At 45.8% G+C, this 22,494-nt stretch overlaps 2 protein-coding genes across 3 annotated transcripts; one reads left to right on the plus strand and one right to left on the minus strand.

The window, feature by feature from the left end:
• Positions 1-223: 223 nt before the first annotated feature.
• CSKMT (citrate synthase lysine methyltransferase) lies at positions 224-4,233 on the minus strand. Its single transcript, XM_061549980.1, has 3 exons — positions 4,181-4,233; positions 3,986-4,076; positions 224-2,091 (listed from the first exon to the last, which is right to left on the minus strand). Exons 1-3 carry the CDS (start codon positions 4,181-4,183, stop codon positions 1,361-1,363), a joined length of 825 nt encoding a protein of 274 aa, XP_061405964.1. The 5' UTR covers positions 4,184-4,233; the 3' UTR covers positions 224-1,360.
• Positions 4,234-4,657: 424 nt separating this feature from the next.
• LCLAT1 (lysocardiolipin acyltransferase 1) lies at positions 4,658-21,053 on the plus strand. 2 transcript variants are annotated; one of them, XM_061549982.1, is made up of 6 exons: positions 4,658-4,820; positions 8,894-9,246; positions 11,230-11,428; positions 14,423-14,569; positions 16,447-16,563; positions 18,644-21,053. In XM_061549982.1, the coding sequence occupies exons 2-6, from the start codon at positions 9,079-9,081 to the stop codon at positions 19,210-19,212; spliced, it is 1,200 nt and encodes a 399-aa protein (XP_061405966.1). In that variant the 5' UTR covers positions 4,658-4,820; positions 8,894-9,078; the 3' UTR covers positions 19,213-21,053. The 2 variants fall into 2 exon arrangements, with proteins under 2 accessions (XP_061405966.1, XP_061405965.1); XM_061549981.1 differs by having other exon boundaries at positions 8,906-9,246.
• The last annotated feature ends 1,441 nt before the right edge of the window (positions 21,054-22,494 follow it).

Consider the following 22,494-nt stretch of genomic DNA (forward strand, 5'->3'; position numbering starts at 1 on the left):
ATACCTTTTTTGGTGGGTTTTTTTTGGGTATATCAGAAAAATTGTCCAACATATACAGCAAAAAGTGCTCACGTGAAAATAATGACAATAACACAAAAACTGCGACCGAGGCATTTAACAATAGAAAAATGACATTTAAACTATGCCAAAACGCACTACAAAAACTCTACTGGAGTGAATTACAAATCCTCATCATCATGACCAGTGATGAGCTTCATTCCCCATTGTAACACCAACTTTTTCTTTCTCTTTTACTGTGTGGGTGTCCAGAGCCGGTAGATAAATCAACTGGCATGATAAATATTCAAGTGCCCACTGTCAGGAGGCACTGGAGTTAAAAGGAAGGAGTCCGGGTTGGCTGATGCAGTTACATTCGCACCAATACAGCAGTCGGTGCAATTGCCATGAATGCAACCAGCCAATTTAGCAAAAGAAGCAAATTAACGACAATGGAATGTTTAACACGGAGGCTTTCGCACCCAATATCATCCATGATATAGGTTTTTTTGGATTATATTGCGTAAATATAAATGTGTCATTGAATCGAAGTATTTCTCCGCAAATCTGGCTGTCGCCTGATGAAGCTAGTTGTAATTACTGGCGAAATGTCGTACTCAGATTGTAAATGTTGTGGATTGGCATGTTCTGTTTACATGACAAACCTTACTAATTGGCTGTGTCGGGTGGTGGCGGGTTTAACGACACATTTATATTTGCGCAATCTAACCCAAATAAAAAAAATGATGGACAATGGAATGATTTAAATGGCTTGGCAGTAGTTATGCAGGCCACCCCAATTCAAGAGAATATATTACCTGCAGCATTGGAATTATTTTATATAAAAATAAACAAGCGCTCTAGGTTTCAGCAGATCACAGCTCGCGGACTAATGAAGCCACCCCCAAGTTAACTATGACAATCACCCTCTTATCATTAGGTCAAAAATTATAACTAATGCAACAGTATTTACCAGGCATGTAACGATGCATCAATTCACCGAATGGCATGCCGATACATGCATCGAACCATGAGTGTAATTTTTTTTTGCAATTCACTCATGTGAACCCTGCAGCCACTAGAGTCTTTACAAGAGGAAATGTTTAACCATTTATTATTTTTTAAATTTAATATACACTAAGGAAGCCAGTAAAACGGTCCAAGCGGGACAGAAAACATAATAAACAAAAGAAACGAGATGGTAAAAATAAGACAAGAATTGATGTCTATCCGATTCATGAACCAAAATTATGTTGCAACCAAAGATTGCTAGGTATATTAGTTGGGGAGGGGCGTTTAATCATTACATGCCGAGTAATAATACCGCACCGGACACTCTCCCATCTACCAGCACCACTCTTCCTCAGTCCTTTTTCTTATCATCGTCATCGTCATCGTCGTCATCTTCGTCATCGTCGACTTCCTGCTTGCGCAGCACGTACATGTAGTATGCGACGCCTCGAAACTCTCCCAGCTCGCGGGCCGTCACGGCCACGCGGCCTGGCCCCCCGCCGGCCACCACCGCCGCCTCCTCCAGCCAGGGGCAGCGCGCGTCGGGGTCTTCGTCCGAGAACTGCAGCAGGGCGCCGCAGCCGGGCCGCAAGAGACGCAGCCCCTCGGCGAGCAGCCGGCGCGCCGCTCGCCCCCCGTCGTTGGCGCGGATTGCCGCGTCCACCGTGCCCTTGTCCAGCACGAGGCCGAAGGTGCCGTCCTCAAAGCCCGGAAGACCGCCGAGGCGTGCCGCGTCGGCCAGCACGAAGCGCAGCGTGGAGGCCGGGTGTCCCGGCGCCGGCGGGTGCTCGCGCCACTGGCGTTCCATCAGCTCCACGGCGACGGGCGAGAAGTCGACGCAGTTCACGTGCACGGGCAGGCGCGAGGCGCGGTAGAGCGACGCGCCAAAGTCCGACGTGCCGCAGCCCACGTCCAACACGTGGCACACTCCGTCGCGGGCCCCGCCGCGCACGAACGGCACCAGCTGCTCCGAGACGGCGTGGTAGCCGAAGAACCAGTCGAAGTGGCGGAAGTCGCCGGCGCGCTTCTCCGTGTAGAAGCGGTCCCAGGTGGACGGGAGCGCCATACCTTCACGGAGGTCGACTGCTGGTGGGGAGTGAGTGGGAGAACGGGGCGGGGGGGGGCACAGGTGGATATCAAGGTGCTGTGGTAGAAGGGGAGATTGTGATCCCATGCAGCTGATGGCGATAAAAGAAACATGCAAACTACCAATTACTTGTTGGGGTAAAATGTTCCTAAGGGCCGAATAAGACTTTTAAATACCTTTTGCGGGCCACACATTAACAAAGACCTCAGTCAAACTTGTTAAAAAAAATAAGTCCTAGTACCCAATTAGTGTAGCTCAGATGCTTACAGTGATCATTAAATCAAATGGCTGCGGCCGCAAGATATAACATGACAGGTCGTATCCTCACCTGTTCTAAATATACTTCTGGGCTGTACAACATAATTTTCAAGGTTTGTTAATAATAAAAAAAATTACTTAAAAGTTTCATCCGTGCAGCCATAGTGCGCAACAGTGGTGTCGCCACCGTGCAACCAACAATGGAGGGCAATTAAGTATTTAAATGTACGAGAGTAGAGTCATGTCCTTTATAAAGGTGAGCACAACGAAAACTTTAAATTATATATATTTTTACGGACAAAGTTTCAAACTCTTGTTGGACTCCCCCGGATGCTGCCTAGGAATTTATTAACTAAACATTGTTTGAGTTGCATCTTCCTTCAACCGGGGAACTGTATCGCGATGGTTAGTGAACTGCACTATGAACCTCGTCACCCGAGTTTGAATCCCGGCCACGGCTAAGATCAGTAGTGATCATCCGAATCGGTGCTGGCAGCCACTACTCATAGCCTCACTTACCAGCATAAAGTACAAACTACCATCATGGCCGAAAAAGCTTGGGGAGGCCTCATCCAGCAGTGGATAAAAGGTTGATTCTCATAATTTTTTCATTAGACCTTAAGCCGTGATCATGAGTCAGTGGATGATATTCATTCAAATTAAATCTTGACCAAAATGAAAGCATGATTCAGCAGATAACAGATTTTGGATAAAGTCTCGAATAGCAACTCAACTTTACACAAAAATTGTGTCTATAATGGACCATCTTTACAAGAGGTATGTGCACTACATTCCCACTCACCCCCTAGCCCACAATTACGGAATGAATTTCACTTAAAAAAACGCTAATAAACTCCGATGCCATCACACATACTCACATGTGACAACCTGGTATATATCCATGAGGTTTTTTTTATCATGTAAATATATAAATGTGTCGTTAAAACCCGCCACCACACGGCACAGCCAACTAGTAAGGGTTGTCACGTAAACAGAACGTGGCCAATTCGTCACTAGTCCAGCACGCCGGTGTGTTGGAGAGCCAAGTCACACCATTTACAATCGGAGTACAACGTTTGTGTATTATGGATATAGGTCGCGAAAGCCTACGTGTCAAATGCTATATATAGCTTACATCCTTGCATGTATAATTGTGTATGGCGTTACTATGACCGACCGACAGATATATTAAGTATGTTGACAATCGCGAAATTTGATCGTAAACATGACTGCCAAATAAATTGGAATAAAAAAGTACAGAAAAGCAAGCGTGGAATTACGGTGAAACAGAAAGAGGGACACGCTAATCCGAGAAACACAAATTGGAGAGACTATTTATTTAAAAAAAGGAGAGTTAGTTTGCTCACAACACATCGTTAGGAAGGTTGCCGGCTCACGGGCAAGACTGGTGCCCAAATGACAGCAGAAAGGAGGGAGCAGGACACAGAGAGAGAGAGATCGCATCGCGTCAAGCGTAGGTGGGATTGTAGGCACAGCACGAAGGGCCATTGCCCGAAACGTCACCGAACAACGTTGTTGACTACCGAGGCTATATGCGGGGAAAAGGGGGGATAATATTTCTCTCTCTGGCGGTAACAGTGAAACCCGATCCGCACACGCGTCAACACGCACGGGACATGTGCTTCTCCCTGCTGGGCTGCGCGCCGCACCAAACGATCGCCCTCGCCAGCCCGGCGCGTCTCATCACGCGGCTCAGCAGCATCTAAACAAACACACGCACGCACATAAAGAATAATTGACCCTTAAAATTGGCGACGACGATGACAACGTTGTAAGAGCGACGAGCCGAGCTCACGCAATACGCACCATGTGCAAGGTGTGGTGGCTGGGGCACGTTGTGGTACAGCCGGAACCGGAAATCGATCAGACACGTGATGTATGCCCCGCCCCCTCCCATGCTCCTCCCCCACCCCGCATGCCCCGCCCCGCCCCCCCATGCTCTCCCCCCACCCCGCATGCCCCGCCCCGCCCCCCCATGCTCCCCCCCACCCCGCATGCCCCGCCCATCTTATGCTCCCCCCCACCCCGCATGCCCCGCATGCTCCGCCCACCTCATGCCCCGCCCACCTCATGCCCCGCCCACCCGATGCCCCGCCCACCCCATGCTCCCCCCCCCCACCCCGCATGTTCCCCCCACCCTTCTCACACGCGCACGCGCCAATAATATGGCGGGAAACCGATAAGACCCGGAAGCCATCCCGTAAGCAAATCGTCCGGAGGAAATGGAAACGCTGCTTCTGTCAATCAACACCGCCCGGAACAAAAATGTGGCGCCCCCCTCGACCGATTGTTGATTCCGGTTGTCAAAAAGCGACGGGGCGATCATCGCGGGGCGGATTGCGCGTCCCCCTCGCAGCGCCTGACGATTGTTGTCACAGTAATAATGTTTACGTTGTTAACGTTTTAAAGTTCATCCGAGGGCCAACCTGCTCGGATCTTGAGACGGGTGAGGGGGCTGTGGGCACACGAGACGATTTTGCCAGGCGGTCGGTGGGGTGACCGTGGTATCATTTGTAATTGGAGTTGATAATGTAATGTATTGGGGCCGGTTCGGACTGTGAACACGTTTCTTGGGTTTTTTCGGTAAAGTCACGTAGGTGAAAATAAAAATAATATTTAAAATAATAAAATAATAGAAATAATAATAGAAATAAAATAGAAATAATAATAGAAATGAAATAATAATTCGCGACGTTTCGGAGGCAACACAAGTCTCCGTCATCAGGTGGGACCGTCACAGCTAGATTTACCGTATCAAGTGAGAAAAAAATCTAAGAGACAAGCTCTTAAATACAAGTTAAAGTCACCTACGTGACTTTACCGAAAAAAACCTAAGAGTATGAATCCTTGCAGTCACGAAAGCTTCAAATCTAGAATCAAAACTAAGGTGTTTGTGTTGAACATTTGATGTATCGTATGCGGTTGTAATTGTCACGTAATGTGTCATTTTAAATGTTTTGCGGGGATAGTTGGCAGCAGAGTGGAACGTGCACAGGAGCTAACCAACCCCGTGGTACGGACGGCTTGGTTTAGTAAAGGTTTATCTACCTAATGGAGTAAAGGTTTATCTACCTAATGGAGGAGGCATTTAACTCGCTGGAAATTGATGCATTTATCCCAGCTCTCACAAACCGAGGCACACACAAACAATGTATTTAGAAGTAATTAAAATAACGTTTGCAAAAACGATACAGCCACGCTAAATGTTGAATCAATTAAGTACCAAAATACATATCAAGGGGAGAGGCACGTAGCGTTATAACACGTAGCTCTGGCCAAAGGTATTCACAACAACATTGCAAGATGTTATCCTAAAATTGGAGTGGTTCAATTCTATTTTAAAATGTTACTGGAGAAACTGTTATGGACCCACACAATGTTGGAATTGAAAGATGTGGACCAGAGCAGGGTGAAATGCCTTTGGGAAAAAAAACAATTCAAATTGCAGTGTTAATATAATTAACTTAAAATAATATGTAAACGTAAAACATGTTTTTGTGTTGATCATTAACACCGACTGCACTGCTGTCCGCAAGGTCTGAAAGGATACTTAATCTTGTGACCTTTAAAATTTTGTGAAAAAACTACAAAACACATTTTTTTAAAGGCCTTATATTTTCTTATTTGCGTTTGTGGTCGGCGATTTATACAGTAATTAGGCTGCATATGCGCGTGCTGTTTACAATACATTTAATGTCCTTTTGTAATAAGAGGTTTTGTTTGTACGAGTGTGCGTGATTTGTACGCTATATCGTGTGCTATTTATTGGGTTTTCTGTAACGTGTTTGGAATTATATTTACCACGAGGGCTTGCTATGAAATATACCCACTACTATGGCCTATGTTGTCATTTGAACGGGTGTTTCTGCGTTTCAATTACACATCATTGCTGTGCGACTCACATGGTGGGTTAATAGTGTTTGCAATACAAAAAAAGCAATAGGAGTGGAAATATAATTTATATCAGGACGTTTTCCTCGCTGAATGTTTTCCGGGTCCGTGGTGCAATTCAGTAGGCATGTGGCTGCTAACCGCATCCATGCGCAGAATCGATGTGGTGTGCCGGGAGCCCTGATGTGTAGTTGTCCATAAAGAGTGGAGGCGTATATGCAGTGTCACAGTGGTTAACGTGCTGTACTGTGAACTCGTCAACAATAATTCGATTCCTGACCCCCACCAACCTGCACTGACCAGTCTGGGGAAGTATGGCCAAAATCCCACGAGACTGTCATAATGTGGGGGGGGGATGCCTTAATCCAGTAGTGGATTGAGTAATTATTGTTCATTGCAACAATTACTTCAAAATTAGGTAAATATCTAGAACGTTTGTAATTTGAGTGGGTTTGTAGCTGTTACTATATACTGGTGCTGAATTAATCTATGAAACTTTGTTTTGACGGATTGTTGGTGCGGTAATACATTATAACTGACAAATAGCTGTATGAAAGCAGACTAGGGCCCGTGTCACCACCAACACATTGTATTGGCCCCAAAGGTGTTCAAGATTCTGTGGAGGGGGCTCTTGCCTTGCCTTGAACACCAGGAAAATCAACAGAATTTGTTTAACGGGCTCCACTGCTGATGAGGGCTTTAGAGAAGTCGAAATCGGTACAGGAGTTGTTTTTTTTTGCTTGACCAATGCTGCTGTAAAACATGGATCCAGAAGGCCCATTGCTGGATGGACATACACTTTACGTTATTTAAGGGTGGTGAAATGATGGAAATGTACACGTGTACAGTGTTAGTATGTGACGATTGACCTCTGTACATCTGTCGATATGCTGAAGTTCAAGTGCTAGTCGTGTTAATAGAGCTTGCGACATACTATACAGTTTCATTTAAACAAGATAAATACGAGTAAAACAGAAGTTTGCTTAAGCATCGAAGATATTTGTTGAAGAGATACAACTGGAAAACACTGCAGGGGTATACCTTGGGCAGTTATTAAAGGCAGAGCGGAATTTAAATTATATAACGAGAAGATGCCAACCCTGTTGGTGGAGTCCTTGTGAAAAACTGAAAAGCAACACATACCAAGTGGCAACACTGACTATGTTTAATCCGTGTGTAGTACGTGCTCTGACATGGATCAGAAACATTGATATTGACAAATAAAATAGAACAAAATAGGCGAAGTGCATGCTTGCAGTTGCACTAAAAGATGGAAAGAGGAACACATGGATCGATGGACAAGCATAAGCCGGAGACATCATATGCAAGTACCATACCCATCGTAGGAATGTGGAATTACACACAACGGGCTGAGGAATCGGAAATGAGTGCCACCCAATGTTTGTTTTAAGCAGGCAACCATTTTCATTTGACAGCTCGTTGATACCAGAAGGCTCTGAATCGTGACAGCTCCGGTTGCATTAAAGACCCGAGGCTTGAAACCAAATCGCTAGGAATGAGCTCATTGTCATCAGAGCTCAAAAGCACAGCAGGTTTTAGCCTGTATAGTGCCTGGATTAGGTGGGTTGCATAGTTGACCGCCACGTGCAATAGGTTGTCATAGGCGTCTCGGGGCAGTGCTCTGCTCGAGGCACCAAAGAAGGCAGTACAGCAAGATGCATTGTTGTACTGTACTTCGATGTTCTTATATAAATGATCCCCTCCACGAACTAACCCGCACTGACCAGAATGGGGAAGTATGGTCAAATCGCCCCCACGGTTTGGGGGAGAGAGATCCTCGCGCAGCAGTGGCTTAACAAAAATGGCTGTAGATGTACAACGTCTTCGGTGGAATTCCACTTGACTTTGGTGTGAAGACAATTACTTAAGGTAGTTTGTGCAATCAGCTACTGGTGTGTAGTGTGGGGGGAGGTGGGGGGGGGCCGTGGCGTCCGCCCATGGCCACAAGCCCCTCTAATCTCGGTGAGCAAATGAAGCAGCTGTCGAATGCAGCTCTTTCTATTAATGGTGGAAGGACTAAATTTGGACTGCTGAGCCGATTGCGAGTTAATCTGAGGGCCTCTGCTCTGATTGCCAGGTGGTTGTATAATTCTCGCTTGGGTTTTTTTCTATCAGGTCAGAGGTGTGCTGGAGTTGTGGTTTGCTTACTATAGAATAGTGCAGAAGCGTTGCAAAGTGGGATGTGTGGAACAAGTGCGGATTGTATAACAGCACAACGCCCAGACATGAGATCCTGAGTTCACATCTTCATACAGTGTCCGCTCATCATTGGCAGCAGCAGCTTAATACCCATCATCTTCATCATAACCATGCATTGTTATATATCATAATTGTCATCAATAGAGTATGAATCATGAATCATTATCTCTCCAGTGTGTGTATAATGAGCACCACCTGGTGAGACTGCGTTGCTCGGTGGAAGTAAGTTGACTGTTGCGAGTAATTTAATGTAACTTGGCCCTACCATAGGAATATAGAATTTCACATTGTATATCATGCCTGTAATAATCGTGATATAGTAACTATTAACAATAATTATAGCGCACACTACAGTGCTCTCATATGATGGACAACTTTTGATCTCACGTTTGCCTTCATTGTGCCAAGATTTGTACACAGACACGGAGAAGAGCCGAGCGATTGAGCGGCAGAGTGAATGGGAGGTCAGGAGATTGTACAACCAAGTAAGACGCGGAGTGGACGAGTGTTTCAGAGAGTGGACAAGTCGACAAGGCACAGAGTAGAGGAGTGACCAACAACAAGGGGAGTGGTGGACGGCAGAGGGGGCCGCCATGCAGGTGTCACTGGGCGGCATGTACTTTGCCATCATGCTCTTCCTGGGCAGCTTCCTGGGTAGCGTGTTCATGCTGGGACCCTTCCTGCCTCTGCTGCTCGTCAACCCGCCCTGGTACCGCTGGCTCACCGACCGCATCGTTGCCACCTGGCTAACGCTACCCGTGGTAAGGCCTCCCCTCTTCATCGCCTCCTCACCTGCGTGTCCATTTACTCGCTGCTGATGATGGCGATACCGCTGCTGCTGCTGCTGCTCATGATTAAAATTGGTAATCCACAGCCCGTTTGGATGAAGGCCTTCCCGTGCCCTGTCGCTCATATGGGTTGTTTGACCACGTTGGTTAGCGCGGTTTGATGAAGTGAGGGCTCAGGTCCGGGTTGGATATTGCTCGACGCTGATGTATGCTGTGGCCAGGAATGGAATTCAGGTCACTGGGTTCATAGCGCAGTGCACTAAGCCATGTGCCACCACTCCACTCTACCTGCCCATGATCATTAAGCATGCAATGTTCAATCCCCTATGTGATTTCATGAAGTCTCACAATTTTGGGTCAAGCTTTGATTTAAGAAACATTTTTTCTACTGTTTCATCTGTATTGTTTGCCTCGTTCTGACTTTGGTCCATTTCATTCACTCCGTTAGCCTAAAGGTAATATTTGTAAGTAATCGTAAATAATTTAATCAAACGTTACATGCATGATTGAACAAATTCATTGTAACCTGCCTCATGATGATAATGCTGCTGCTGCTGATAATTTGGACGATGATTATAATAATGTTGCTCCTGCTACTGCCGTTGTTGATGCTGCTGCCACATTGTCAGCAGGGCGCAGGGCTGCAAACTCTATTATACTGTACTATGTGCCAACATCTATGCTCTCCATCTTCACCAAACCGCACTATCTGGCATGGTGTAGTTTGGATAAATAACCCCCATAACCTGCACGTGTTGGGAGGCTCTGATTCAGCAGGGGATTTACAAAGTGCTGTACGTGTAAATGTCTTATAATCATTCTAGCAAGTGTGGCCTTGGGTATTTGTATAAGTATTGTGCTGCACCAACAATCCAAACCACTGTTAAGTGACAGCATTTTTACTCGTATGGTTGATGTTTTCCAGTCGCAGTTTTCAATTAACTACTCTGATCAGCAAGGTGAATAGGTCAGGTAAATCAAACCGAGTGGGGTCTAACAGCTGTGTAGCTCTTTACTGGATTTTCAAGTTTTGGACAATACAGTCATGTCGAACCCCCAAGTACTTTAAGTTACTTTAGTCTGGCTCTATGAGCCTCAACCGTTAACACTGAACTCCAAAAATGGAAAGGTGCCTCAGTCGGGCTATTTATGTTATTTCATCGATTGGTGTGCATATGCAGTGTATCTACAGGGGCTGCTTGTGTTTAGAGGTTGTTTGTGTCCGCCGGACATTTTGACATTACAACATCCTGTGTGCCATTTATATTCTTGTGACATGCATCGTGATAATTTTAGTTTCCTTTCAATAATAGGAAGTGACGTCGCTTTCATGGCGACACTTCTGTTCCATGTTTTTTCCGCCAAAAAGTAAAATCGTGTGATATTACTTTTGTCAGCACGGAAACATATTACATTATTACATCGAATAAATTATTCAAAAATGTTAAAAAGATTAATTGTTTTCTTAAAAATCCAATATGCCTGAAGGGGAACATTTTTAAACCCTGCATACTTCTAGCAGTAACATGAGGATCATAAATACAGACAATGACAAAGAGAATGGAACAAAGCTGAGAATGGATCCACTCAGGATGGCCTGGGGCGTTTCTCCTATTTTTAGAATATTCCATAAGTTGCTTCAGTTTTGCCACTGTTGGTGGAAGGCCCTCCAATAGAGGGAGCTGTATGAAGGCCCTCTCAGGATGTTTGTCCTACTTTTTCCCAAAGAGGCGAGAGTGCTCACACTTTAATCCACCACACGTGACCTGCTGGTCGACCATCTGTGGCGATGCCCATTACATACTGCCGGGTGCCGTACCGGGAGATCACATCGGGGAGCCTCTTGATTGCAAGTCCAGTATGCTAACCATTACACCATGGAATTATCTGAATAAACATGATTACATTGAAACAATTATGGTTGCCCTGGCTGTGCCGACCATGTGCCCAACGCAGGCGCTGCTGGAGTTGGTGTTCGGCGTCAAGGTGGTGGTGACGGGCGACGGTTTCCGCCCAGGCGAGCGCAGCGTCATCATCATGAACCACCGCACGCGCCTCGACTGGATGTTCCTGTGGAACTGCCTCCTCCGCTCCAGCTACCTGCGTCTCGAGAAGATCTGCCTCAAGTCGACGCTCAAGCACGTGCCGGGCTTCGGTGAGTCCTGGAGAGAGCGAGTGCCGCCACCACCGCCGCTGGGAAATCAATTAATTACAGAAGTGCTTTCCCACCAACGTGATTTATACCTACGTGACTTTCCAGAAAGAACCAAAGAGTATAGAAGTGGAATGATTCGTCGATTTGATCATCATCAGCCATAATCAATCCGCTGCTGGACAAAGGCCTCCCCAATCTATCACCATCACTCATGATCCCACGATGCAACAATATACCAAGCACCTGCACACACGAGGTGATTTCATCACTCCATTTCCTCAATCTATGTCATCTTTGGCACATTTCCTTCCTTCAGCTGCCACTGCTATTATTCTTGATGACCAGCTATATTTCCTTGCAGAGACGTGTCCTACCCAAAGCCCACTTATGTTTATTAACAGTGTGATATGCCTGATATGTTCTGTAGTCTAGGCATTACTCTTTCTGTCTCACAATGTCCTGTATTACATCTCCGATTAACACGGTTGGTTACGTATAGTGTGAAAGAAGTTAAACATGCATGTATACGTATTGTAAAAAGTTAAATACATTAGTGTTCCATCAATGGAAGATTGTGCACAAACACCAAAAACCACATAGGTCAACACTGCCTTTCAGGAATAAATGCAAATAAATAATAGATGTCATTTTGGAAAATGGCCCTTTTTCATAGCATGTGCTGTATAATGTATTATTACTACGGCTTTGTCTGTTACTCAATGGCTACTATTAGGTAACTATTCACATGCCTGTTTGAAAAATGGTGATCAGAAAATATTTTTTGTATAAAGTGCAGTTTCCAACCCTTATTAACTCTCTGGTTCTGAAGAAGAGCCTTAACTTGAAATGTCACCTATTGTACGCTTATTTTTTAAGTCATTGTTATTGATGAATACGTTTTTCATATGTAAATATTACCTTTTAGGCTAAAGCAATTCATGAAACTGAACACCAAATTAGACAATACAAACAATAAAATACACACCAGACAAAAACAAAAGCATTCCTCTATGTAATCAGGATCCTGAATCATGGCACTTGATCGAATCATGGTGGTTTCACTCGTTCCATACCTCGTAAACTACACACGGTCACACCTGCTTTTGCGAATCTAACGTTGATCACAAAAGATACCAAATGAACGACTGATTGCTCATCCGACCATCCCAGATTCAAACGCAGAATCTCAGTCGTGGTGGCTGAGCACTCTGGGCCGAGCTGGGATCTACAACCCCCTGAGCCAATCGGTAACTCCAAGGTTATTCCTTTTTCTTTTGTATTCCTTTAAATGTGCTTGCCAACGAGAAGAGACAATTAGCGTGCACACGAAGTGGGGGGCAACGGGGGGGGGGGGGGGTGGTTGAGCTGCCCCCGTGTGCCGAGCTCGGTGGGGTTCATTGGGGCTCCTTCTCACTGCCCTCCGCGCTGCCCGCAATGACACGTGAAGATAAATCACGTCGGTTATTTTTATTCTTCGTCTCCTATTCTTACCCTGCTACCCCCCCCTCCCCCCACTGCCGCCGATCTCTCCTCCATCTCCCCACTCGTTTTTGGTTACGACGAAACCCCGTTTATTTCCGTAGATTTAACGCCTCGTTTTAGATCCACAAACAACAATGACTTACTTACCCTTGCAAAAACCAATCAAAATGTCATCGCGGAGGAAAATATTTTTTTTAATCGGCTTTATTTTATGAAGGAATTTATATTATGTATTTTTTTTTCTTGTTTTATTTTGGCAGCTGCTTGTTCAGAATATAATTTTAATAGAATATTTGGAACCACGTGTCCCCATTCTTTGTGTTACGTAACAGACCTTCACTCGAGTACCAAACTAAATTAATGCAACAATATGGCGACACACAATAGCAACATTTATTTCAATTATGTTTTTGTGCTGATTCTCCTAGTGCTCATTGTGTCTGCGAGTGCGCGGGGAGACCGGGGAGGAGGTCAGAATTTTTTTCAGAAGTCAGAATCTTTATCTATCTTGGAGAAATCCGATGAGCTATGAAGCTCTTTTTTACAGTCCAGTAGATCGCATGGTGAATGGAACCTGGTTTTGGCACGACCCTGCCCCCTTCGTCCATCCCCTCTCCTGTCCTGGAATTCACTATCTCACTCGCCCTGCTCAATCGTTCCTTCCCTGCTGCTGCCTCCTCGGTGTAGAACTTCCTCCACTTGGCTGACCATATTGCGGATTCGTTACTCATATTTGAGCCCAGGTTCAAGACCTTCCGCTTTTTCTCTGGCTACAAGCATCTCTGCCAAGTTTCTTCGTTCTTACAATTATCGCACTCCTCTGTGTGTGTTATTTCTGGTCAATCAAGTTAAGCCCACACAAAATAATGACAAGTAAAACAAAATCCTATATATGCATGGGTTAATGCTTTGTCCCTATATTTAATTTACACTATGGAAGCTGACGTGGAGCTTTAGGTAAAAACATTTGCATAGTTGCAAATATAACTTTTGGTTTTGTGTCTCGCAAGTTTTGGGCAATCCTTTGATCAGTTTGGCCACTATTCAATCGGGCAAGTCCCGAATAGAAACACATCCTACAGATTGGTTCATTTGTTTGAGAGTTTTTATTCCCCACTGCCCCATGACGGACAGACAGATGAACTGAGATAATGCATAAACAATTTTAACTTTGGTTGGAAAGCATTGAAAATAAACTACCCAAACACCTCAATGCAGGGCCCTCCTGAAAAGTATGATTAAGACTGTGATGCTTCGCTGGGTTCATACAATAGATTACAAGGAGGCAATTAACAGTTATTTAGTCAGTTGATTAAACGTTATCCTTGCACTCTTGATGGTGATATCACTGCCAAGCATATTAAAACACCATTTGTGTTGATGTAACAAGCTCTAATAGGATCAGACACGGTCCCGGGTGATTTGATTAACAGGCTTCCGGTAACAAATCCGTTTCGTCCCCCACACCTTCCGCGCCCCCGTGGTGCCGCTGTGCAATGTGGGTATGCTTAGGCTGGGCCATGCAGGTGGCGGCGTTTGTGTTTATTGCACGACGCTGGGAGCAGGATGAGCAGCACATTACGCGCCACCTCGACTACTTCACGGCCATCGACCAGCGCCTCCAGCTGCTCTTCTTCCCCGAGGGCACCGACCTGACCGGTGAGAAGTCCGTGCATGGACAATCGCGCGACAGAGGGGGGAGGGGGAGGGAGGGCATCATGATATCTTGATCCTCACACCGCCCTCACTCGGCAACTCTCTGGATTAAAATAATGTTTTGCACCCGCACGGTGCTTGCTTTCGGTGCCTCGGCAGCTCGAAGTGCATTGCATCACATCTCATCTCAAACATTCCAAGGGCGGGCACCCCCAGTCGCAGATGTTCCCTTTAAGCACAAGGTGACTCGGCAGCAGCCTGCATTTGGGCATTGGTCTGCCAGTAGGAGCGATTATTGCTGTGCGTAATCCCAATTGAGTAATTTGTTTATTATCATAATAAACGGTCACTTTGAATCCACCATCATTTAGTGCTTAACATTGTCGGGTTGTAGCACCGCTGCTGTTGGCTGCAGGGATCATGTGAAAAACACCATGCCAGTAATGAGGGTTGTTTGACCATACTTCACCATGCTGGTCAGGGCGGGTTGAAGGGTGGGGTGACATGCCAGTTGAGATATCATTCGTCGTGACCGGGAATCGAACTCTGTTCGCCGGTGTCAGACAGTGAGCTAACCAATGTGCTACTTCACCTCTCATACAAAATATACAAATCGAGAAACACTGAACCATACGCACGTGATTCAGAACCTCCAGCAGAGATGATTGCTCTAGCATACGTCTGGTTTGTGTAGACAGACTCTGAATGACATTTGACTTGACTTCGGGTTGGGGTCATTCAGGTCGGAGTGATGATGGAAGTATCATTTGATATCCCGTGTTATTTGTGTGACCTTGAACACTGTGTGTGTGCGTCACACACACACACGTCACGAGCAGACACTCCTGCCCACGACAGGTCTGATTGAAATTATTTTCTCAACAGCCAAAAATATGGAGGTCTGAGAATTAAAAGAAAATCAATTCGCCGCTTGGCGACTCTCTCGATGGGCGATTTGGCACGGGGCACGGAGTCAAGCGTGCCTAAGCTGTGTGACGCAAGCTGTCCCAACGTCCCCAAAAGTCGCCTTAAAAAAAATAAACGTAATACTCCGGCTCTCGAGATAATTAATTAATCAGTGTAGCTTTTGGAGCCCTGGCCGAGCCAATTAGGACCATGCCCTCAAACGCAAAAACATTCTACTGCCTGCCAACGTCGTTGAGATTGTGCGAAGTTGCTGGTGGTTGCGGTGACTTGTTTACGGTGGGTGTGGCAATCTGTCACGGTGGCTGCACCTTACTCCACACCCTCATATCCAACACAGCTTCGTAGATGTAGTTGTAGTCACAGTTACTGGCTGAGCGTGCCACGAATATTAAAATAAATCAAGGTTCATTTTCGGTGGTGGGAAGCGGAAATAACTAAATAAATTCCACCCCCAGTTGGAATTTAACCCATGTTCACATATCAAAGGCCCACACTCGTATATATTAGGCTGTCCATCAGGCTACAACCTGGGTGACCCTGTTTCAGTTCGTAATGCTCATCTTTAGAAGAGGGATAAGGCAACAATAACCCGATCTGTGAGGAAAAAAAATTTAATCGATAAGATGAGTGCGTTAAATTGCGCGCCGCTCTTTGTGTGGTCCGCGATGCGGTGTTGAGCTGTCAGTGCGTTTATTGTGGCCATCAATACGCGGGTCGGGGCATCTCGCAAGCTTCACAATGCAGCTTTGCCACCATTGTCATTTTCGTCATTGTGATGCTAAAGTGCCTCCGAGTGCATGAGACTCATTCCTGCTTCCACCACCCCCACCGCTTCCCTCTCCCGCTGTGTCCGTTTACTGTTCGCGCCTCGTGGACAACAAGACCCGTCTGTATTTCACTTTTATAATGGTCGTCCGACGTTTTGTGTGTTTTTGTTCGTTGTGTGCACACAGCGAACACTAAAGCACGAAGCGACGAATTTGCCGAGAAGAACGGCCTGCCCAAGTATGAGCACGTGCTCCATCCACGCACCACCGGCTTTACCCACATCGTACAGCGCCTACACTCAGGTATGCATGTATGTTGAACTTCTTCCGTACGTAGCTAATCGGCGGTGCGGGGGGGAAGGACAACAAACTAAACACAAAAAGCAGTTATAAAGAAGTGAGTTTTCAATTTAGATTTAAAAGTGCATAGCGTCAGTGGCTTCCTAAGATCGGAAGGAAGAGCGTTCCAGGCGGCCGCAGAAGAGCACCTGAAAGCGCACGATGCGATGCAGTGACCGTCTTTGTTAGATGATTAGCCAAAAGCTGCTGCGAGGATGACCGGCGTTCGCGCGATGGTTTATGCTCCTTGAACCACAATACCTTGCTGATGAGATCAGCAAGGTATTGTGGCAAGCACTTTGTGTGTAATGAGTGTGACCTCATAATGTATTCATCCGGCAACCGGAAGCCAATGTAGCTCCGTGAGCACTGGACCGACATGGTCAGATCTTGCTGGTGTGGGGATTAGGGGACGGGCAGTGCCACTCACAGGTGTGAGATGGTGATACAGCCTACCATGCATTTGTGTTTATGTGCTGCATAAATAGAAAATATTACATTGGAACATTTCAGAGACAATGTAAAGGTAATTACAGGCAAAGCTAATGTAATATAACATCAAATATCTTGGCCAATAGGGAGATAACGTTTTACAAACTATAGCCAACAGATTGAAATGCCGAGAGAAACAAAATTCGGAAACGGATGTCACCAGTTGTTGAAGGTGATCTGAGATCAACAAAAGCAACAGGGCAGATGAGAGTGGGCTGGGGTGCTTTTGGACAGCTGAACTTGATAATGAGAAGCAACCAAGCAATGTGCCTAGACAAAGTTTTTAATTGGTGCATGTTACCTGCGTATGACACGCATCGGAAACATTGGCAAAGAAAATAATATAATATTTTATTACTTCCCTTCTACGTGACTTTACCGAAAGAACCAAGAAGATGAATCCCTGCAGTCACGAAAGCTTTAAATCGAAAATTGGCAAAGAAAATGCAACAAAAAAGGGCACATGTCATGGGGATGATGCACGTTTGTAAATACATGTGAATCAGAGAACAAGCAGAAGTTCAGAGACGTTATATTAACTGTTGGTGGATGTGGACAGGACATACGATGCGAGAGGGGAATATGGCCATTGGGTGGAAATAACTACCGAGTGGCAGCCAAAGAAGGGAAAAGCGGCCAAGAGTTCGTCCACCGAGGAGATGGGGCCAAGATTTCAGTATATTGTTAGTGGCTGATGATAATTATAATGAATATTTCATATTTCCAAATTATAAACATGCATGCGTTGCATACAAGCGGTCTGCTTGAAGTGCGGTCGCCCTGCTTGAGAATAAATGATAGAAGAGTACAAATATATTTGGTACAATTTAACTTAACGGTTGTTTCTCTGCCTGCTGAAATGTCATGCTCTACACCACCGGCCGGCAACGCGCACACCATTAATGAGGAACATGTTATAGCATTGAAACCGGACGCATTAAAGTGGGGAAAAAATCCATATACTATTGACGAGCGGATGTATGTGCTTTTTTTTCTTTCATTTAAACAGGGTGTAATTGTTTAAGCTGAGTCTAATCGTAGGGTGGTGGTGGCTTTGATGTGTTTCTGTAATTCGGCACTCGGTGGAGTTGACGGATCACATTTTGATTTTGTACACTGGAAACCCACCTGCTGTAAACTGTATTTTCAGAAGGCAGTGCTGCTGTGACCAGCCTTTATGGATTTTTCAGAACTCACCCCTTATATCTGTTTTTTTTTTATTCGGGTATTCCAGTTTCCCACCACACTCAAAATACTTTATACGGTCCCAGCCAAACATCCCAAGCAGGACACTATTGATTAAGTATCCTCAGAGACAGCCGAAGCTTTTGGGGACAAAATAAATTATGATTGTTTTATTTTTTACGTCCCCCGCCAAGCTATATTCTATTCTATTTGCGCTCTCATCATCGCATCATGCTATTGAAATATTTACAAGCATCAAGGAGCGGCCCCGTAAGACAATACCGCTACTCACATTGTTGTCTAACGACTTGTGGATACTGTCTCCCTCTGCCTCTACCGGCCCTCCTCGTCCCCCCCCCTCTACCAGGTGGGAAGCTGGACTGTGTACACGACGTTACGGTCGCCTACCCTTGCAGCTTCCCGCAGAACGAGCTGCAGCTCCTCGCCGGCCGCTTCCCGCGCGAGATCCACTTCCACGTGCGGCGCCACCCGATCTCCACGCTGCCCCCCGACGCCGCTGGCCTGGCCGCGTGGTGCTGCGACCGCTGGCTCGACAAGGAGGCCATGCTGCACTCCTTCTATGAACGAGGCTCCTTCGTGGCGCCGGCGACTGAACCGTCGCCAACGACCGCCAGCTCAAATGGCGCCGTCGTTGCGGCCGCACACATGGAGCCACCGGTGCCGCAGTGCAAATCGGAGCTGCGCGTTCGTTGCGTGCAGTGGCTGTCGCTCGTTTGGTGGACGGTGTTCACGTGCGTTGCCGCACCGGCGCTCCTGTACAGCTCGGCGGTGGCGCGTGCATACTTTGTGGTGGCGTGCACGTTCTTCGCGCTGCAGGCGCGTGTCGCCGGCGGCCTTGAAAAGCTGGAGGTGGCGTGGTTCCCGCACTGGCAGCGGCTCAGTGGGTACGGGGCCGTCGCCAGTCGGGGCTCCTGAGAATTGTGGACTTGCGTAAATTTGCACGCCGCTGTTCACGATTCTTAGGCCTGAGCCCCTCCTCGTGCCCCAACTCATCCCTCTGATCGCTCAGTCCACGCTTGAAAGAGATTTACAGTGTAATATTTGTCAGAAAACTGGCAATGTCCACTGTTTTGTGCCAGTTAAAAAAATGATTCCCACTCATGATTCAGGTCCTGATGGTCTCTGAGCTCAATCAAAGTGATTTCCCATTTAAATGAGCGCACAGCGGCAATCGTCGCCAATATACAGCCCTGAGCCAGTCGCACAAATTCCACATTACTTAGGCCAGGACTGATCCAATCCATAGATCAATTACTCATACTTTTCCACAAAGTGGTACCACCGCTCCACCAAAACAATTATGTAACTTTAAATTTCCTTGGAACCTTCGACCTTGCTGCGCTGAACAGCACAGGGGGCGACGAAACTTTTCCCACACCTTCTGGTCTGCAGCCAGCTGAGCCACATCGTCCTATGTTACGCAACTGCTGTCAGAATGATACATTTCAAAGTGGAAAATGGTATTCTTTCATCCTCTGCCTGCATAAGCATTTCATTTTTAGGCCGTGCATTGTTTTTTTCCCAGTACATGAGGATGTTCATCAGCTTGGGGCGGGCGGTGGAGCGGTTAACAATTTCTCAATCGAAAATACCACTTTAAAAAAAAAACTAAATCGTCCGCCTTCAAATTAATGCTCACATCAACGGCAACACCACCAAAATGCAAAGCTTCATTAAAACTCGTTAATATTTTTCGATATAAAAAAACTCAGTAGCCATGCAATTTTTGCTCGTTTTAAAAACATCGCGGCATTTGTTTTTTTCATACGTGTTTTAAAAAAAGTTTAATTGATTGTTACCATGACGTCACCATGGATTCTTAAGGTAATCGTGTTAGTGATGTTATTTTATGCAATGTTTTACCGCCAGAACTACGTACATTCACCTTTTTGTCATCGTTCGGACATGTATTTTTTGTTGTCACCACCATCGCACTTATTTAAATGATTCTAAACGTTAGATACTCGAGGTGGCTGGGTGGTGCTAGGACAAACGCGCAACACACTGGAGCAAATGGTCTGACAACGTCTAGGATTCAGCCCCAAATCTGTTGAAGCAAAAACAAAAAAACTGTTCATGAATGGTAAAGGGCTCTTTGATGAATGTATAAGGAGGAGAGGAAAGCCCTTGCGTGTGTGGTGAGTTTCGCTCGTTTCAGTTGTCTCAGAATTTAGTGCAAGGAAAACACCTATTGCAATGTTTTATTTAAACTTAATTAGTGCTGAACACTTGATTTGATCGTGTTGTATAAGCTCAATTTTTTTACAGTAGATGCCCCCTAATCTGATTGTTTAGGTGCGAGGGATAAAAAAAAGAACTGTTACCAAGTTGGTAGCAGAGGCAACAAAAGGTTGTGAAATAAAACGAGGGCAAATGGTCATTGTTTACTGCAACAGTGTGTCATTGTATTTTATTGGGCCATAGAGCCCTGCAAAAAATATTTTCTTATATGACATAAATCATCTTAGTAGTTGCATTTATTTCACTGCTGTTCTGTGTCTTGGTCTCACATTTATAGACTTTTTCCGGTCTAATTGTAACGTGGTGTAGGAACACGTTTTCACCGAATCATAAGATTCCATTTGGCACGAGCTGTCCTGACGATGACGGGTTGGCAGTTCGTGACCAGGGCGCGTGCGGTGTGCACGGCGATTGTACACGAGTGGCGCGTACAGCTTGTTTTGTTTTTAAATTGCGACTTGTTATGCTAATGTGATGTTTTGTCTTCTGCCTTGACAAATATAAATATAAACACACGGCGCTGTCTTGTCAAACTTGCTTGCCCAATGAAATCAGAATACAGAACTAAACTTGTTCAAATCAAAAACGGCCTGCAACTCGTTCGAATAAGTTCAGTCACTTTGTTTTCCAATCCGGAAATTGTTTCTCTTCAAACAGACCCAAATGGCATAATGTGCTGTGATTTAAATGCAGTTTTGACAGTGGAGCACTGATTATCATTTATTATAACTTTCTGTGATTGGATGGAATCTGTCCTGTAGATTATTTTGACAAGTTAAAATCGAAAGGCTATATATCCTAAAATAGGAAAGATATACAAGAAGGAAATATCCTATTTTCATTTGTCCAAATAATGACGGATTCCATCTAATCACCGTTATAATGATCAATACTCCACTCTAAAAACGGCCTTTAAATCACAGCACACAACGTCATTAGGGGGCTGTAGGAAGAGCGACGGGTTCCGGTTTATATATTTTCCTTCCCATTGCATGTCCAAGGAACTTATTCAAATTTGACTTATAAACTTGAATTGAAGCTTTCGTGACTGCAGGAATTACTCTGGTTCTTTCGGTGAAGTCACGTAGAAATAAAATAAAATACTAGAATACGACGTTTCGATTGCAACACAAGCAACCGTCATCACTGGCATGTTCTGTTTACGTGACAACCCTTACTACTTGGCTGTTTACGCGATCTAACCCCAAAAAGCCCGTTATGGATGATATTGGTCGCGAAAGCCGACGTGTTAAACTCAATAAGCACCAACAATGGAACGTGAAAAGGGGCCCCGCTGTCAAAGCTTTGGGAAGGGGTTTTGGAGTAGGTCAGTTGGTTAGAGTTAGGGTCAGGGAGATGGCCATTTGTTTAGGTTTAGGGTCAGCGAGAGGGCTCCTACTAGAGACTGGCTGGTACTCGTGGCTGCTTGGCTAACTGGTAGGGTCAGTCAGGGTGAGTACTAATGGCTGACTGGCTAGATAGTTAAGTTTAGCGTCCGTGACAGGGCTAGTCATGGAGCTGGTTGGCTGTTTGAGTTCGATCTAGTTCTCGTGGTTTGTTTGGCATTTTGTTAAGGTTCGGGCCAGTGAGAGGGCGAGTAAAAAAAAATTGTATTGGCTACTTAAGAGTTAAGGTCGGGCTAGCATTTTTGCCTTCCCTCTGACATCCATCGGAACGTATGGCCTTTTCAGTTTCTGGTTACTTTTCATTACTCATGCTCCCAGTGGCTGATGATTACTCGGAGGCGCTACTGCTGCTTTATACTGGTAGGAACCACCTGGTTCCACCAGCCCACAGGGGATTATTGTGTCCGTCCGTCGTGCATCAAAAAATGGGAGGGCTGGGTGGAGAGGGGAGGGACTGGGTGGGGAGGGGGAGGGGGCTGGGTGGGGATGGGGCTGGGTGAGGGGTGGGGCTGGGTGGGCGGTGGGAGGGGTCGGGCTAGGTGGGGAGGGA

The sequence above is a fragment of the Lethenteron reissneri genome, chromosome 11 (assembly GCF_015708825.2).
Source record: "Lethenteron reissneri isolate LAM-NWPU_2019-01 chromosome 11, ASM1570882v1, whole genome shotgun sequence".
NCBI classification, from domain to species: domain Eukaryota; kingdom Metazoa; phylum Chordata; class Hyperoartia; order Petromyzontiformes; family Petromyzontidae; genus Lethenteron; species Lethenteron reissneri.

Bases quoted from the DNA above. Each gene is read 5' to 3' on its own strand.
- CSKMT (XM_061549980.1), bottom strand. The intron at 2,092-3,985 runs GTGCGTGTTGAC...CCCCACCAGCAG, and splicing joins CAGGGAGAAGCACATGTCCC to TCGACCTCCGTGAAGGTATG.
- LCLAT1 (XM_061549982.1), top strand. From the start codon at position 9,079: ATGCAGGTGTCACTGGGCGGCATGTACTTTGCCATCATGCTCTTCCTG. The intron at 9,247-11,229 runs GTAAGGCCTCCC...TGCCCAACGCAG, and splicing joins CCTGGCTAACGCTACCCGTG to GCGCTGCTGGAGTTGGTGTT. The intron at 14,570-16,446 runs GTGAGAAGTCCG...GTGTGCACACAG, and splicing joins CGAGGGCACCGACCTGACCG to CGAACACTAAAGCACGAAGC.